This window comes from Littorina saxatilis, linkage group LG17 (genome assembly GCF_037325665.1).
Source record: "Littorina saxatilis isolate snail1 linkage group LG17, US_GU_Lsax_2.0, whole genome shotgun sequence".
NCBI classification, from domain to species: domain Eukaryota; kingdom Metazoa; phylum Mollusca; class Gastropoda; order Littorinimorpha; family Littorinidae; genus Littorina; species Littorina saxatilis.
In genome coordinates, this window is record NC_090261.1 from 15669297 (window position 1) to 15687317 (window position 18021).

The 18021-nt window shown below is 38.5% G+C and overlaps 2 protein-coding genes across 2 annotated transcripts in view; both read right to left on the reverse strand.

Annotated features, from left to right (window-relative positions):
* Positions 1 to 1016, reverse strand: part of LOC138952923 (dynein regulatory complex subunit 7-like) — a 31313-nt gene extending 30297 nt beyond the window's left edge. Inside the window, exons 1-2 of the mRNA XM_070324677.1 lie at positions 730 to 1016; positions 105 to 270 (exon numbers count right to left, since the gene is read on the reverse strand). Of these exons, the coding sequence (XP_070180778.1) occupies positions 105 to 270; positions 730 to 986 (423 nt within the window). The 5' untranslated portion in view covers positions 987 to 1016. The remainder of the gene's footprint in view (positions 1 to 104; positions 271 to 729) is intronic.
* A 1807-nt stretch (positions 1017 to 2823) lies between these two features.
* Positions 2824 to 17379, reverse strand: LOC138952925 (eukaryotic initiation factor 4A-III). The gene is made up of 11 exons (XM_070324679.1): positions 17205 to 17379; positions 15534 to 15606; positions 15266 to 15395; positions 13001 to 13133; positions 11892 to 11972; positions 10487 to 10628; positions 9196 to 9334; positions 5670 to 5785; positions 4984 to 5091; positions 3845 to 3972; positions 2824 to 3442 (listed from the first exon to the last, which is right to left on the reverse strand). The coding sequence occupies exons 1-11, from the start codon at positions 17344 to 17346 to the stop codon at positions 3426 to 3428; spliced, it is 1209 nt and encodes a 402-aa protein (XP_070180780.1). The 5' UTR covers positions 17347 to 17379; the 3' UTR covers positions 2824 to 3425.
* Positions 17380 to 18021: the final 642 nt, after the last annotated feature.

Here is an 18021-nt window from a genome sequence, read left to right on the forward strand (position 1 = left end):
ATTTACAAAGACCCTTCCCCCCAACAAAAACACACACACAAGCACACTCACACTCACACACACACACACACACACACACACACACACACACACATTCAGCATACCTCCACCATGCACTCATTGACAGGGTAAAGAAAGAGAGGCTTGCGGTCCCTGTAGAGGTGAACATACTGGCGGCGGAAATTGTCGGCATACTGCAACACCAGCAGTTCTTTGGGCAAGTTGTCCTTGTAGGATGGAGGGAAGTCAGCAGGGTCAAAGATCTCCTCCCTGCACACAAGTTCGATAGTTACCGTTTTTCTTCCCAAGCCAGGAGTAGTTTTCTGTTATAATTATCTATTGCCTCATGCCTTAACAGCATCCTCCGAAAGTCCCAACCCTGACAACATTATCATGCGTTTATCTTCAACTGTGTTTACAGTTAACTCATAGTTCATACACACACACACACACACACACACACACACACACACACACACACATGTGCACGCGCACACACATGTGCACGCGCACTCACACACACGAACAAATTTTAAAAATGTCCTTGACCAGATAGATTTTAAAGTAAAATATTCACATTATTTAACCCTGCCATAATATCAGCAGCAAGACAAGGAGATTGTACCTGTACGTTTGCACTTTGTGTCTGCATGTGTGTGTGAAAGACTCGATCTATCGTAACTGGAATCCAGAGAAGCAAATCTGCATTTTCAAAAGCGAAACACTTACACTTTCTGTGGTTCCGGAGGGCTTACAATAATTTTGTCAAGTTCTTCTTTCAAAGCTTCGGCATCTTCCGATAACTGTTCCTCTTCCTTTTCACCATCTTCTCCTTCTTCCCCTTCGGCCTTTTCTCCTTCGGCGGCTCCTCCCTCTGGTTTTTCCTCGTCAGTCTTTTCGGGAACGGAAGGAGAGTCCGTTGGATCTGACTTGATCTCGGACTCATTACCTTCGGAAACTTTGTTGGTATCCTCTACTACCTCCATTTTCAACCAGAGCCGGAGAACCGCCGATGAAAACAATGTACGCCTGCTTAGCAACTTCACAAAAGTAGTCCCAATTTAATTTACTCTTAGACAAAAAGCACGAAAACTCAAAATGTCTAAAAGAGCCATATTATCTTTTCATCTTACATTTGTATAATCTTACAACATGGAAAAATATTATAAAGGAAGAAGAAGAAGAAGAACTTTTTATAAAGTGCGATGCGTATGAATTGGAAAAGGAATTTCCGGTCTCTGGCAGTGCTCTCCCTTGGCAATTAAGAGCGTTCTCCCTTGAGCAGAATGAGCGTCTGCTACAAGGTGGACGTCTGGGTTATTGGCCGATAGCCGAAGAAACATGCTATTGCAATGTGTCAAAAGCGTCAATTTTGGTATAATAGACCCCACCCATGCGCCCTCTCCTTAGTAGCCTTGAATGAAATTACCTTTAAATAATCATAATTATATTCTCATGGGCAAAACAATGCTTCAAAACTTGTTCAAATCATTTTCGTCAATGATCAGGCCGCAGGCATCTTGCAAACGAGTGGTCAATTTTGAGATAAGTTCATTATCTGTATCATAAGTAAAAAGACGCAAAAATACTGCACTCATGTGTGAACGAAGAATGCGGAACAAATAACAGCAACGTTTCGATCCTTGGGTCTTCTTCAGCCACACAAACAAACAAAGGAGAAGAGAACAAAAAGACAGACAATAGAACAGAAAGATAAACTTTAGGTGTAAAGATTCACCAATCCAAAAAACCGATGTTCGTCTGTATCAAAAGTGTTTGTCTGTCTGGGTCGACGTACTGTTAATGTAACGTTTTGTCTCGTCAATAATTAAACGTTCCAATAACATACCATTCTTGTTTTTTGATTCTAAATTTTGGAACGTTTGCAGTCAATCTGTTTTTTGGAAGAAGAAGGATTTCATTCAAATCTGTAAAATAGTTACACCTAAAAGGAGACTTGGTTGTATCTTGGCAAAGATATTTCCACTAGTTTTATTAATTGTGGTTCCTGTCAGTCATTTGTCTACAACCTCAAATTTCTCCACAGCACTCAAGAAATGATCCCTGCCTTGCATTCTATTTGCCTTTATGCCTGCCACTCAATGTCTGAAGAACGTTCAACCGTTTTCCAAAAATGTTTCCTAGTAGTGCTGAAGCCTTTTTGTTTGCTTCTGGTGTTGTTTTTCACGCGTTCTGTGCCGACATTAAAGACCTTTCGCTTCTGTTCCACATATTGTTGCATTTAATTGCACCTGGTTCTCAGTATCTCCCAGCTATCAGACTTCATCCTTTGGTTCTGCAAGTTGCAGTATAATTCTACCACGAAAGTCCTCTTTATCCATTAAACAATGCCCCACATCACAAGTTCTAATTGCTGCAGTACACCAAGGCTTAAAAAAAGTGTTTATTTTAACAATAATATTGAATATTATAAAATGACAAAACTCGATTTAGCAAACTTTACAAGGAAAGCTACTCATTTCTGACACACAGGGACACAGCTCGTGCTAGGTCTAACCCATAAAAAGCCACATGCACCTGGGGAAAAAAGGGAGACTAAAATCCTAAACAGCACTACTAGGAAACATTTTGGAAAACGGTTGAACATTCTTCAGACATTAAGTGGCTGAGGTGATGTCCTTTATCAGACTTCATCAGTTTTTCCATGTTTACAAAAGACCAACTCAAATTCTGTGATGCCAAGTTTCTACGGGGCACTTTAATTACCTTTTTTTTTTTTTGTACTTTCAAGTTACTAAACTCTTCTCAAGATCATTCCACACACACACTCTCTCTCTCATACACACAAACACAAGACAAACATTATTTTTATCATAAAAACATTTATTACATCACTGAATGATAAAAATACAGATGAAATGAATAAGATCAGTATGGAAACTATGATAAGATAATGCACATGAGCACCCTGGAGATTTTATTCAGAGCTCTTTTTCAAAGCACTGTAAGCTGCAGCTATATTTCAACCTCTGTCAATCTTGTCTGCAAGCTGAGTGGCACACTGCATCACATGATCAATGCACTAACACTTAAATCTTCTGAACCAAAACTTCATCTTCCGGTTCCTGCATATTTTTTTTAAACTTAACATTATAACTGAATAAACAAACTACGGTTTCATGCATCAGCAAGATGTCTACACTTTTTCCTCTAGACTCTTTCTTTTGCGTGTCCTGGCTAATCTAAAACAGTCAGTGAACCAGACAGAAAAACAGGATCGCTGATTTCAGTCCCAATGACTCCTTGGAGCCATGAAAATATATCACACCCGTTCTTTTGCTGTAGCATTTTGAACATTGCTGCTTTTTCAGAAAATCTGAAAGGTGTCCAAATTAATGCACAACTGTGGATGTGATGATGTCGTGCATGGGTCAAAGGTACCAGTCTTTTGCCATACACAGCTCCTATATCAAATCAGCAACTGAAAGAAGAAAACAGATTTTATATACTTCACTTGCGAGACAAAATTTAAGCATTTCAAAAACTTCTCTTGCCTTTATTCAGTACATAACTAATGACTAGGTATATGAAGGGAATATGCAGACGTACATGCATATTGTGTTATTCTCCAACTGCGCAGGGCAACGTAATACAAGCGTTCGCTTGAGTTTGTGTCCCTATTGTTTCTCGTTTCATTAGTGTATCATGTTTAATTGAATAAATTGATATGGTATTCACCTATCGACTAGATATATAAAGCATCATTCTGTGCAAAACCAATTTATTTCTTCTGAAAGCTGCTGTTTAAACCACACTGAAGAAAGACAATTGAACAGCATTGTTTTTATTTTCCTTCTTTTGTATCCAATGTGTAGAGGCTTACCGTTCATGGGCATTTCGTCAATCTGTGTGGAGTAGTACTGTTCAATGTCACGCAGAATCCTGATGTCATCATTCTTGACAAAGTTGATGGCCACACCCTTCCTGCCGAAACGACCTGAACGACCGATCCTGTCAAAACAAAGTTTTACATTTTCATAAAAACAAGCACACTAAAAGTTTTCAAAATAAGCAGCAAAATGAAATTGACATTAAAACAGGCACACCAAAAATGTTTTCAAACTGAAAAGGAATACTTTCTGGGAGTCTTCTGCACATACTGAACTTTCAAAGAGCTCTTGCGGTACACGGTTACCTCCCTTGGCACATCTGACCACACACCTAATGCACACACAGCTCAACAGTTCAACCCTGTCTTTGTACCCACATACAGCTCAACAGTTCAACCCTGTCTTTGTACCCACATACAGCTCAACAGTTCAACCCTGTCTTTGTACCCACACACAGCTCAACAGTTCAACCCTATCTTTGTACCCACACACAGCTCAACAGTTCAACCCTGTCTTTGTACCCACACACAGCTCAACAGTTCAACCCTGTCTTTGTACCCACATACAGCTCAACAGTTCAACCCTGTCGCTGTACCCACACACAGCTCAACAGTTCAACCCTGTCTTTGTACCCACACACAGCTCAACAGTTCAACCCTGTCGTTGTACCCACACACAGCTCAACAGTTCAACCCTGTCTTTGTACCCACACACAGCTCAACAGTTCACTGAGTGTGAGTTTGATGTTGGTTGCTAGCCTATTGGCATATTTGTTTTTTACTATTGCATCGTATCTGCAAGGAGTGTATGCTATCCACACCAGGACAAATACCAATGGCTTTTATGCTATATGGCGGAATACATTCTTGTTTTTCTTCTCTTATGTTGTAAACACATCACAGGCCATTACATTCTCTTTGAAAATCTTTCTCAATGCATATTCAGCACAATATAGACTGACTGGTGGCCTTCCAGGACAAGGGTCAAGGTACCAACAGTATGACGCGTGGTGCACTAAGCACTTGTACATAGGATCATGCTAGTTGTGGTAAATGGATATGCAACAAAGTCTCTTGATGACAAGCATGATGTTCCTATCTTACTGGGCTCTACTGCTATGGATGCCACTGACCTGTGGATGTACAATTCACGGTTGTTTGGCAGATCATAGTTGATGACCAGGGACACCTGTTGGACATCGATGCCACGTGCCCACACATCTGTTGTGATTAGCACTCGGCTGAAAGAAGATAACAAAAGAGTTGTTACATCTACAGAACATCGAACGCAGAAGAAGAAGAAGTTACATCTACAGGAAAAAAAACCATCCACCTTGATCAAATGCAGTGATGAACATTCGGCTACTTGAAGGATTAGATACAACATTTCTACACAGACTACAGCCATTCCTTGAAACAATCCATGTAACTAAATTTCTGGCTCAGAATCAGGGTTCAAAATTAATCATCAGGATTAATCCAGACAAGAAAGTGTTTTCATCACAGCCAGCAGATTATGTACTTGGAACACCACACATTTCATAATAATATAAACTTGAGTTTGTTGTGAGTAGCCAATTGTGTAAACAAACCCAAAAAGGCATTCTTACACAACAGTATTTACTGCTCTACCATGACTTTGAATAAAGGTTAATGCATAAATTCAAATTGCATTGATGGGAAAAAAAAAGAATAAGACTAAAGAAAGACGATGTATCATTTTGTATTTCTTTTCTTTTTCCTCTATTTTTTTGTAATAAGAAACAAGAATTGAAGGAAGAGCGGGATACCCATCTTCAAACTGCAAAGCATTACTCACCTGTCTCCTGCTCTGAACACTTTCATGATGGCCTCTCGCTCTTTCTGGGGCATGTCTCCGTGCATGGAGGAGACAGTGAAGTTGGCTTCCCTCATCTTCTCCGTCAGCCAGTCCACCTGCAGCAGACACAACAACACCTGGTGACAAATCTATCAGCGCCAAGGCATCTAAATCTTTATCTGAATGTAAGGCAGCAAGGCCCAGCAGTTCAGCACTAAGAGGTGAGCATGAGATTTTTAAGAGATCTGTCAAACAAATATTTCAGTGACCCAACTGCACACCAACAGAGAAATGCTATCATTTTCCTTTCTCACTGGGTTGAATCTGAGACCAACAAAACCACACACCAATGCAGCAACCACCTAGCCATGACTTCAAAGACTTAAAATATCAATATATGCAGATTCTAGAAAATGTTTTGTAAATAATTAAATGTTCCATAAGCTAACCTTTTTTGATGTTTTATTCTTCATTTTTCAGAGTTCTGTTTTATCTAAAATCTCAAACATGACCACATAAAAAGGATAAATCCTGGCTCAGAATCAGGGTTCAGAAAAATCATCAGGATTCATCCAGACAAGAAAGTGATTTTCATCCATCCAGTCACTTGGTTTAAAAAATCAGATACAAGCAGTATGTTTCTGGTTGATATGTTCATGTAAGACCTCTAAATTGAACTGATGCATACACTCATACTAGAAAGATTTGAAAAACTGAAACATATTAAACATCAGTAAGATCAAAAATAGAAGGCGGGTGGGCCCCCCCTCCCCTCCTATTTTTGATCTTACTGGGAGATTCAAAAGATCAACATGTAGGGACTCAAGAAAATGTTTTGTCAATACTTAAACGTTCAATAAGCTAACCTTTCTTGACTATTTATTCTTCATTTTTTTCCTTATGAGTTCTGTTTTTTTTTGTTAGTATTCATCAAAAGTGCTTTTCCTTCTATGGAATCTATCTAATCATATCAAACCGGACCTGCAAAAAAGAATAAAAGCTGGCTCAGAATCAGGGTTCAGAATAATCTTCACGATTAATCCAGACAAGAAAGTGATTTTCATCACAGCCAGTCTCTTGGTTTAAAAAATCAGATACAAGCAGTTTGTTTCTGGTTGATTTGTTCATGAAAGACCTCCAAAATGAACTGATGCATACACTCATACTGGAAGAATATGAAAAACTGAAACATATGAAACAATAAGACCAAAGAAAGAGGGGGCAGGGGGGTGGTGTTTTTTCATCATTATTTTAAGACTCAAAAGGATAACCATATAGATTCAAAATAATATTTTGTTAATCCTTCGATTAGCTAACCTTTCCTGATTATTTATTCTTTGGTTTTTTTCTGAGTTCTGTTTTTGTTGTGAGTATTCATCAGAAGTGCTTTTCCTGCTATGAAATATATCTAATCATATCATACCAGACCCACACAAATGAATAACTGCTGGCTCAGAATCAGGGTTCAGAATAATCATCAGGATTAATCCAGACAAGAAAGTGATTTTCATCACAGCCAGTCTCTTGGTTTAAACAATCAGATACAAGCAGTTTGTTTCTGGTTGATATGTCCATGTAAGACCTCTGAATTGAACTGATGCATACACTCACACTGGAAAGATTTGAAAAACTGAAACATATTAAAAATCAGTAAGATCTGAGTTCTGTTTTTGTTGTTAGTATTCATCAGAAGTGCTTTTCCTTCTATAGAATCTATCTAACCATATCATACCAGACCCACAAAAATGAATAACTGCTGGCTCAGAATCAGGGTTCAGAATAATCTTCACGATTAATCCAGACAAGAAAGTGATTTTCATCACAGCCAGTCTCTTGGTTTAAAAAATCAGATACAAGCAGTTTGTTTCTGGTTGATTTTTTCATGAAAGACCTCGTAAATAAAGTGATGCATACACTCAAACTGGAAGAATATGAAAAACTGAAACATAAAACATTAAGACCAAAGAAAGAGGGAGGGAGGGGTTCATTATTATTTTAAGACTCAAAAGATCAACATATAGATTCAAGATTATATTTTGTCAATCGTTAAACGTTCCATAGGCTGACCTTTCTTGATTTATTTATTCTTCGGTGGTTTTTTTCTGAGTTCTGTTTTTGTTGTTAGTATTCATCAGAAGTGCTTTCCCTTCTATGGAATCTATCTAATCATATCACACCAGGCACGCAGAAATGAATAACTGCTGGCTCAGAATCAGGGTTCAGAATAATCATCAGGATTAATCCAGACAAGAAAGTGATTTTCATCACAGCCAGTCGCTTGGTTTAAAAAATCAGATACAAGCAGTTTGCTTCTGGTTGATTTGTTCATGCAAGGCCTCTAAATTGAACTGATGCATACACTCATACTGGAAAGATTTGAAGAACTGAAACATATTCAACAACAATAAGACCAAAGAAAGAGGGGCGGGGGGGGGGGTTCATCATTATTTTATGACTCAAAAGATCAACATAACTTTATAGATTCCAGAAAATGTTTTGTCATTCGTTATACGTTCGATAAGCTAACCTTTCTCGATTATTTATTCTTTGGTTTTTTTCTGAGTTCCGTTTTTGTTGTGAGTATTCATCAGAAGTTCTTTCTCTTCTATGGAATCTATCTAACCATATCATACCAGACCCGCAAAAATGAATAACTGCTGGCTCAGAATCAGGGTTCAGAATAATCTTCACGATTAATCCAGACAAGAAAGTGATTTTCATCACAGCCAGTCTCTTGGTTTAAAAAAAATCAGATACAAGCAGTTTGTTTCTAGTCTATTTGTTCGTGTAAGACCTCTCAAATGAACTGATGCTGGAATGATTTCAAAAACTGAAACATATTAAACAATAAGACCAAAGAAAGGTTGTTTTTTTATCATTATTTTAAGACTCAAAAGATCAACTTATACAGATTCAGAGTCAGGGTTCAGAATAATGATCAGGATTAATCCAGACTAGAAATGACTCAACTTATTTTTCTTTAGCACAAGATACGCTGGCACATAATGCTAGATCAAATTTCGGAAACCATCTATCAAAGACTTCATGCTGGAAGTACAGGCAAGTTTTGAAAGCCACTAATGCTCGAGTTTCCATCTTGAAACAATGAGAAGCCAACCAGGGCACTGAGCAACCGGCGTTCGCGCCATTTGTGTCTTCTATTTTAGAACAGGGCCGGTTCCCAAGAGCTCTCAGCAAGTGGGCAGCGACATCAGGACCGATTGTCTGGCAGGCAAGAGCAGCGTTCATTCTGTAAAAATACCGTCAGACTTGACGATGAATGATGCGGGGAAACTGTTGAAATCAAAGCCAAAGGTTGTTGATTTCGACAACGATTTCTTAATTACTGTTCTCTACGCACAGATCAACAGGACGAGTACGCCAACCTCGTTGTACAAGGTTCTTCCATTCACTGCATCGCAATTGATCTGAATTTGACATTTACTTCAGTTGTTCCTGCACACTGTTTTCACCATCTTCACACAACAGAGACTTTGATGGGTAAGATTTCATCAAGTTCACTGACCTTCCGCTTAGTGTTGCAGAAGATGACAGCCTGTGTGATGGTGAGAGTGTCGTACAGGTCGCACAGTGTGTCAAACTTCCACTCCTCTCTCTCCACTGCCACGAAGAACTGCTTGATGCCTTCTAACGTCAACTCATCACTGAAATCATTTCACAGCATTTCAAGAAAACAGAAAAGTCAACAAAAACTGCAAATCAAGTCAACTTTACATTCTGAAAAACATAGCTAGTCATTTAATCAGAGTTCTAATATCAACCATGACCTGTATTTTTACTATCGTAACCATAATGATCAGTATTTCTATGTCAAGACTAGCCTTAGATGACCCTCTGTGCCTGATGGGTTTTGGACAGTGACTTACTGCCTCGTTTGGCTCAGTATCAGGGTTCAAAATGCTATCAGCAAATAATGTGTCAAGCATAGTCAAATTATCCTTGCCAAATGGAGAAAGAAGTCTCCTTAGCCCCAATAGACCTACACTGGTATAAACAAATGAGATGCACATAATATGCCTGTATTGTTATGCCACTAAAAGTAATTTTAATGAAAAGAAGTCTTCAGACCAGGTACCGCCTATAAATATCCCCTTGGTCTATCAAGGTGCCTCAACTATTTTGATTGGAATTTGACATTTACTTGTGCGCCTTGCCTAAAAACAGTAATAATGGAAGCAATGCATTCAGCTCTTTCTACTGAACAGATGACCATAACATTCAGCATAAGAACGTCAAACTTTGAAAGGATCACAAAAATATGACGACTACTTCAAAACATATTTGCTTTACCTTTTCAGACCAAATTGTGAATTTTTCTCAGCCAGAAACAAATTATTTTTAGCATCTATCAAACTGGCAATATACTACTCTTTCGAGTATTTTTCTGCTTGTAAATGTGTCTTACTTTGAAGTTTAAGAAAATGGATCTCGTAATATTCAGAAAGTGACGACCTGTTTTAGACTAATATGAGTTATAAACATCACCCAAATGATCCTGTTTGGCTCAGTATCAGGGTTCAAAAGGCCCTCAAGGAAAATTCGAGCATAATCATGGTATCATCCTTGCCAAACAAAGTAACTAAGGGTGTAATTTGGTTTACAATTTTATAAGATCACAAAACTTGACTCTTGGCATTCCTCAGGGTAAAGTTGTACTGTAACATCATCCACAAATATATGAATATGATTATGAAAATGACATTAAAAGAAATCATGCACACAAAAGCAAAAACAAAATAAAAACAACGAAAGCAAAATAAAACCGGTTAGAAAGGGATTATGGTAAAGTAACTGACCGCTTGACCAGGATGCGAATGGGGTCTGTCATGAACTTGTTGGTCATCTCCAAGATTTCGTGTGGCAGTGTGGCGGAGATGAGACAAACTTGTGTTGCTGGAGGTAGGTAGCGGTACACATCATAGATCTGTTCCTTAAAACCTGCACACATTATCCTCAAAAATAATTCAACATGCCAGCATTGCCATTGAAGCCAAATTCCTCTTCCAAGTTCAACTAAAGAACCTTAAAGGCACAGTAAGCCTCCCGTAAACCATCACAGATACTGTCAGGCTTTTACACACAGTACAAACACCCTTCCATTTGAACGCTCACCAAACGGGAACATCCTAGGTGCCCTACGTAAAGAGCGAGCAATTTTCAAAGAACTTATTTTTGCGTGGTTTATCTTACCCCTGAGCCATTGTGAACCTGTGTGATCCAGTTTCCCTTTGCAGTCGTCAGTTTGTAATTTGAATGCGGCTCGCTGTGAGCTTATCTGCAATAGCACGTTATTATGTACCTCTGACTTTTCACGAAACAAACGAATGTGGTTCATAAGAACTCTAGCGATGGCTTTTGACTGCCTATAAACCGTCGTCTGCTACGAAAACCACGAGCTTGCGTGACCCTGCTTCCGGGCTTTTCTTTTTTCAAACTTTCAAAACTTCGAATTGTACTGATCTTGATGAAAAAAGAATTTTTTTATGATTTAAGAATGTTTGTGTAACAAGCTGTCAATTTATTATTTAGATTTTAAAAGTTAGGTCTAGCGCCAAAACGCACCACAGTCCGATTCATTCTGATAATCATCGCTCCACAGATATCGCCAGTTGAAGGGAAGTAACTCATTTTTGACCCGAGTTCAGGATGGGTCCGATTGAGATGGAGACAATCCGAAAAATTAATTCTTTGAAAATTGCTCGCTCTTTACGTAGGGCACCTAGGATGTTCACGTTCGGTGAGTGTTCAAATGGAAGGGTGTTTGTACTGTGTGTAAAAGCCTGACAGTATCTGTGATGGTTTACGGGAGGCTTACTGTGCCTTTAACTAAAATGCAACTATGGATTGTCAACCCCCAAAATGGGAACAATTTTCATACAGAAAGCCAAAGTAAGCGCTGCTTAAAACAGCACCTCTTTACAATAGAGTCACCAAGAATGCATCCACTGATCCAGAACATTCCAAAAGACTGCCCTTTGGAGCTGTAGTTGCTAGCTAAAATAAACAAGACAGTCAAAAGTTAAAACTGTTTACAGTCCATAATAGTTCACTGGTAGCTTACATAATAACATAGCTCAGCAAAAAGATAATTTAATGTTGAATGTCATGTCATGACAAATACCAATCAAAATTTCAGTTATTGCAAAGTGAAAGTAAGGCAAACTGCAATCATTACAACGAACACAAGAAAACATAGTATACCTTTGTTCAACATTTCATCGGCTTCATCCAAGACCAGCATCTTGATAGAGCGTGTTCGTAAGTTCCGCCTCTTGATCATGTCTGGCAAACAAAATAACAAGTGTCAGTGTTTATACTTCTCTTACCTTCAAACATTTAGGTGTGCTCCTTCCACTGTGATACACTAGTCGCACGCTTAGCATTTAGGTTGTGAATTTATATCAACATCAAGCACACTACAAAACAAGAAGAGCAAACGCTCGATCGAGTCACTTTCGCAGTTCTGAATATTATATGAGGCATCAGATGGACAGGAAGAAATTGCTATTCACAACACAATGAGTCACGTTCACATAAAATTTGAGCCCGGTCACTTTTATAGTTTCCGAGAAAAGCCCAACGTTAAGTTGTGTGTTGCCGAACAGAAAAGGCTAGTTATCTCCCTTGTTTTTCTGATAACGTTCGTAAAAGGCTACAGATGTAAATACTTTGATGTAAAGAATAATCCTACAAAGTTTCAATCACATCCGATGAACTTTGTCAAAGATATAAAATGTCTAATTTTTCCTTTGACGCTGACCTCTGACCTTGAAAAAGGTCAAAGGTCAACGAAACCATCGTTAAAGTGTAGAGGTCATTGGAGGTCACGACTAAACAAAATATGAGCCCGATCGCTTTGATAGTTTCCGAGAAAAGTCCAACGTTAAGGTGGTGTCTACGGACGGCCGGCCGGACGGCCGGCCGGACAGACTAACACTGACCGATTACATAGAGTCACTTTTTCTCAAGTGACTCAAAAACTGTTAGTGTTAATGAGAATAATTCTTCATGCAGTTCAAAACAGAGTCTGAAGTGATGACACAGACCCAATAACTATTCAACTAAGAATTTGGCTCAGTATCAGGGTTCAAACTTCTGTCATAAATAAGTCCAGCAATAACTTATGATATCATCATTGCCATTTAGTATTACTGGACAGCTACCTGTACCAACTGTTTATGTCCCTATCTTCACCTTTCTCCTCTTGAAGATGCAAAACAAAAAGTACTGAAAGCAGACCGAGCTGACCAGACAGATGCATTAAAACTACCAGCGATGTAAAAGATAAATAATAAAAGATTTCTGTTTACCAAACACTCTGCCTGGTGTTCCCGACACAACGTGCTGCCCATAATCCAGCTTTCTGATGTCTTCCCCAATGTTTGTTCCGCCGATGCAAGAGTGACACTGGACGTTCATGTAATCTCCCAAAGCAAGTACTACCTGTCAAACAAACACCAGGTGGTTAATAATCATAATTGAGGCGGTCTGAAAGTTGAATTAGCAGGACACTGAACTTGTGATCTTCTGGTTACCATACATATCTTTGAATCCAGGAAATGACGGACACGGGTAAACTTAATGTAACCTCTCAGAGATGGTACCCATGCCCAAATGCCATGATACAAGTGCACGTGGCTGATTACTGTTTACACCTAAACATGCACACGCCTGAATCTATATGACAACTCTTGTTGCTGCTAGCTTTTAATGGGGAGGAAGGCACCTGTTATTCCCAGCAAGGTGATACAAGAGTAATAAAAACAAGTCGCGTATGGCGAAAAAACAACATTTAGTCAAGCTGTCGAACTCACAGAATGAAACTGAACGAACATACTCGTAGTTTCGTCAGTCCACCGCTCGTGGCAAAGGCAGTGAAATCGACAAGCCATGCAGAATAGTGCGGTAGTGGTCGCGCTGAGCAGGATAACACGCTTTTCTGTATGTCTATTCTTTTTAGCTTACTGAGTTTGTTTTTAATCCAAACATATCATATCTATATGTTTTTGGAATCAGGGACCGACAAGTTATAAGATGAAATTGTTTCTAAATCGATTTCGGAAAATTTATTTTAATCATAATTTTCATATTTTTAATTTTCAGAGCTTGTTTGTAATCCACAGACCTGTTTACCCCCATAAGTGTTTTGGAGTAATGCTCAGCCCCAAAAATAGTAATCCTGGCACAAAAATAGTAATCATCCAGCATTCGTCGCCAATTACAACGCACATGACAACTGTGTCTGCGAAACGCAATCATGCACATATATGTAAGGCTTCTTTTTAAGCCTACTGTCTATATGATACTTACCGAGACAGTACTATTCTTGCACATTATCTATTATAGGCCGATAATGTGCAAGAATAGTACTGTCGAGGTAAGTGTTATATTGACTCCATCATTCACAAACAAAACACATCAGTCAGTTTTTGTAGCCATCATAATTTCAAAGAAGATCACATCAAAAGCACATGCATCACTGATTCTTTTTCTTTTGCTCGTAGTAGGCCTTTTTCAGTGTGTCAAGCGCTTTTCTACTGTACTTGCGCTTGCCGAATGAGTGAGGGCGAGACTTCACCACTAGAATAAGGCTCTCCAGCGTCTCATCAGACAGACATGATCTCTGGTCAGTCCTGTGCTTTTTCACCCCATTTTGCCATTGAAAAAAACAATGCTAAACATGTGAATTGATAAAAAATTAAAAAAATTAAAATAATTTTTTTTTATTTTTACATTTTTTTAATTTATGAAAATCGTAGTCTTGACACGGATAGCGGAATGGCGTATTTTTTGCAGAAAATCGTAATAAATTACGCCAAAATCGTAAGGGTAAACAGGTCTGAATCCAAATATAACATATGTATATGTTTTTGAAATCAGAAAATGACGACAGAATAAGATGAAATTGTTTTTGGATCGTTTAATAAAAATATAATTTTAATTACAAGTTTCCGATTTTTAATGACCAAACTCATTCATTAGTTTTTAAGCCACCAAGCTGAAATGCAACTTCAAAGTCCGGCCTTTGTCGAAGATTGCTTTGCCAAAATTTCAATCAATTTGATTGAAAAATGAGGGTGTGACAGTGCCGCCTCAACTTTTACAAAAAGCCGGATATGACGTCATCAAAGGAATTTATTGAAAAAAACGTCCGTGGATGTCATTCCCAGGAACTCTGTCAAATTTCATAAAGATCGGTCAAGTAGTTTAGTCTGAATCGCTCTACACACACACACGCACACACACACACACACCATGACCCTCGTCTCGATTCCCCCTCTATGTAAAAACATTTAGTCAAAACTTGACTAAATGTACATAATGACAGTGAAATAAAATAATAATTTGTAAGTCTGACAAACATCAATAATAATTCAAACAAATACATGTATACAATGCAAGACCCTTTCGAGTTAGAAGCAAATAATTAATAATATTAATAATAACAGACAGTCAGAAGAGAAGAAAATCCTAACACTAACTGACAAAATTTAACGAACTACAACATGGTTAATGCAATTACCAAAGAGAGAAATCGCTTCAAATGTATAACTACAAATCTCATTTTGACATACCTTCTGAATCTGGTTGGCCAGTTCTCTGGTTGGGGAAAGGACAAGGGCCTGTGTCTCTCGCATCTGGGTGTCTAAGCTCTGCAGAATGGCGATAGAGAATGTTGCTGTCTTGCCAGTTCCAGACTGAGCCCTGCAATTCAAGCAAACTTGTTTATTCTCCAGTTTGTTACACAGAGTCTGTTGTTCAAGCTGAGGGGGACAGAACCCAAACAAACACAAATTAAGCACTATATGAAATTAAAATAACTCCATACAAAAGAAAACTTACTGTGCAATAACATCTCTTCCCTTCACGATTGGCTTGATGGCACGCTGCTGAATTGCTGATGGTTTTTCAAATCCTGCACAAAAAAGAAATGTTTTAAGCAATGGAAGATTATTCGGAAACATTGACTCATAAGTGGCAAATGAATCACACATTAACTGATTAAGGCTCACCACCAATTCAGATTTAGTAACAACTGATCCTTTGGGATAATAATTGAAATCCAAACAATGTGCAGTCCGACTGCCATACAGAAATGCATCAGCTCTGAATGGACAATTGAGCATGTATTTCCTTTGACTGAGTAAGGGACAATTCATACTCGTACAACTAGAACACTGCGACAACAGCTTCCAAAGTTCCATAGCTATACTTGAACTTGGTAAAGTGGGGACTTTGAGGTTGGGGGTTGAAATTTAGATCACTAGGTCTCAGTCGGTGCTTACAGTTGCACCTGTGAATAGTTTCCAAAGAAAGTTCTCTTGGTCTTATTCTTATACATGTACTACAACAGAAGGGATCACTTAGGTGCATTTTGTGAGGGTAATTTCTTGAAAACACCCAAACCCCAAACTAATTTTCATGGTAACAACTAACAAAGTGATCTCATTCTTGCTTGGAATTTCTTATGCAAAGTTCTTCAAGTCCAAGGCTAAAAGTGAAACGATTTCAGTTTCATTCTTGCTCATTGGAAGATCATGCGACTGGTTTTGCACTAGTGCACAAGTATCCTGTAAGTTTTAGTCTTTAGACGTTGGAGGTAATGTTCTTCGGTAAGACAAAGACTAAGACTATAAAGAGTAAGTCAAGAGATAGGGAATAAGGCATAAGGGATCAAATATTGTCATGTGAGGTTACCCTCATGGAAATTTAAGATGCTTTCTCACTTGGGAAAGCAAGGTGCTATACAGTACAGTGCTAAGCTTACTCTTCTTTTTTTTCTTCTTCTTTTAAATAACAATTTTACAGAGCCATTCCATTTTCCACTCTGATCAATTCAAGTGATCAACAAATACTGAAATTGTTGCCCTCCTTCAACACTGGTCAACGTACAAACGGAATTAGGTAATCTTGAACTTTAGCGTGTTAAATTCATAGCTCATTAATTCAGAGGCATTTAAGTCTCCAAATTTTTAAAACCTGCACTTGTAATCATAACAAGTCATTTTAGATGCCATTGAAGTTACGGAATGAACTCCGATGAACTGTACGAATGCATTTTATTTACATGGGTCAAAGAAGGAATTATCCGTATGAGCGAACAAGGGAGACAACTCTTTCGTGTAAATGATGTCCCATGGTTGACAACGTACGCCATTTTCGTCGATTGAACAACCAAATTAATTAATTAGGCTTTAGTTTGGAGCTCAATCCGTCAATTAATTTCACGACAAATGTTCTTTGGCTTGCTTACATGGACTTGTATAAAAAAATTTAAAAAAAAGTAAAGAATGTCACTGGATTCTGAGCTATGAATTTAACACGCTAAAGTTCAAGATTACCCGGAATTATCCGAAGTATTTATTTTAACAATGGTTTGGCAATCATCAATAAACTAGGAATGTCAAAAAATAAGGGCAGATTTATTTGTGCGATAAGTTTATATTGGATAACGTTGGGAGCACGTCTTTCAGCGTTTAACACAGACCACCATCTCTGGGGGTTGTCACATACCGTATGCATATATGCCTCTCAGAAGTTCTTCACGGAGGTTCATATTATCGAAAGTCGGTGTAACGTCGACATCTTCGCTTGTTTCGAACTCCACAGCCCGCAAATCTTCTTGCATTACACGCCGTGTTCCCTGCGACGCCATTTTGGTATGTCCGCGTTTAGTTTGTGGTCACGTGGTACAGAATTCTTATCTTTACAACGGAATCTCAACGAAAGGGAACTAAACCCGTAGAGTGAAACAGAAACCGTACAGTCCCTTCACTGACCAGGATAATTATTTACTAAACTTGCTGTTTGTTAATTCAAAATTGTTCTGTCTCATCTTTAATTCAACTCCTCGTGATGAAACGGGAGATTGACGTGTGTCTTCCCGCAGACAAAGGTGAAAAACACCCCAGCAAACATTATGCACTCGGTTCACTGTAGTCGCGGCCCGCATGCGGTAAAATCTGCGGACCGAGCGCAGTGTCCATTTTTGTGTGTTTATTTCTTCTGACTTCAACTCAGTCCCTCTTTATTTTGTATGCCGAATGTTAATTAGCATGTTGTGCTACGTGTAACAGTGATTTAGATTTTTAAATGTGAGACTTAATTGTGTCTGCGGACAATACGTGACTGCGTCAGCCTGTTTACTGACATAGTCACCACCAAACTTAGTAAGTTTATAGTGAACTTACATGCATACACACATGTGGACAGTACAACAGAAGTATGAAAGACTATAAATCATCATAGGGATATGTTATGACACTGGGTGCATATTAACAACTGAAAAGAAAACCGTCATGCACAGCTAGGCAGTGAGTCATTGACACCG

Excerpts from the sequence above, each read along its gene's own strand:
- LOC138952925 (XM_070324679.1), bottom strand. The coding sequence starts at position 17,346 with ATGGCGTCGCAGGGAACACGGCGTGTAATGCAAGAAGATTTGCGGGCT. Across the intron at positions 15,607-17,204 it reads GAGAGGCATATATGCATACG|GATTTGAAAAACCATCAGCA; the intron begins GTATGTGACAAC and ends TTTTTTGTGCAG. Across the intron at positions 9,335-10,486 it reads ATTCGCATCCTGGTCAAGCG|TGATGAGTTGACGTTAGAAG; the intron begins GTCAGTTACTTT and ends AAATGATTTCAG.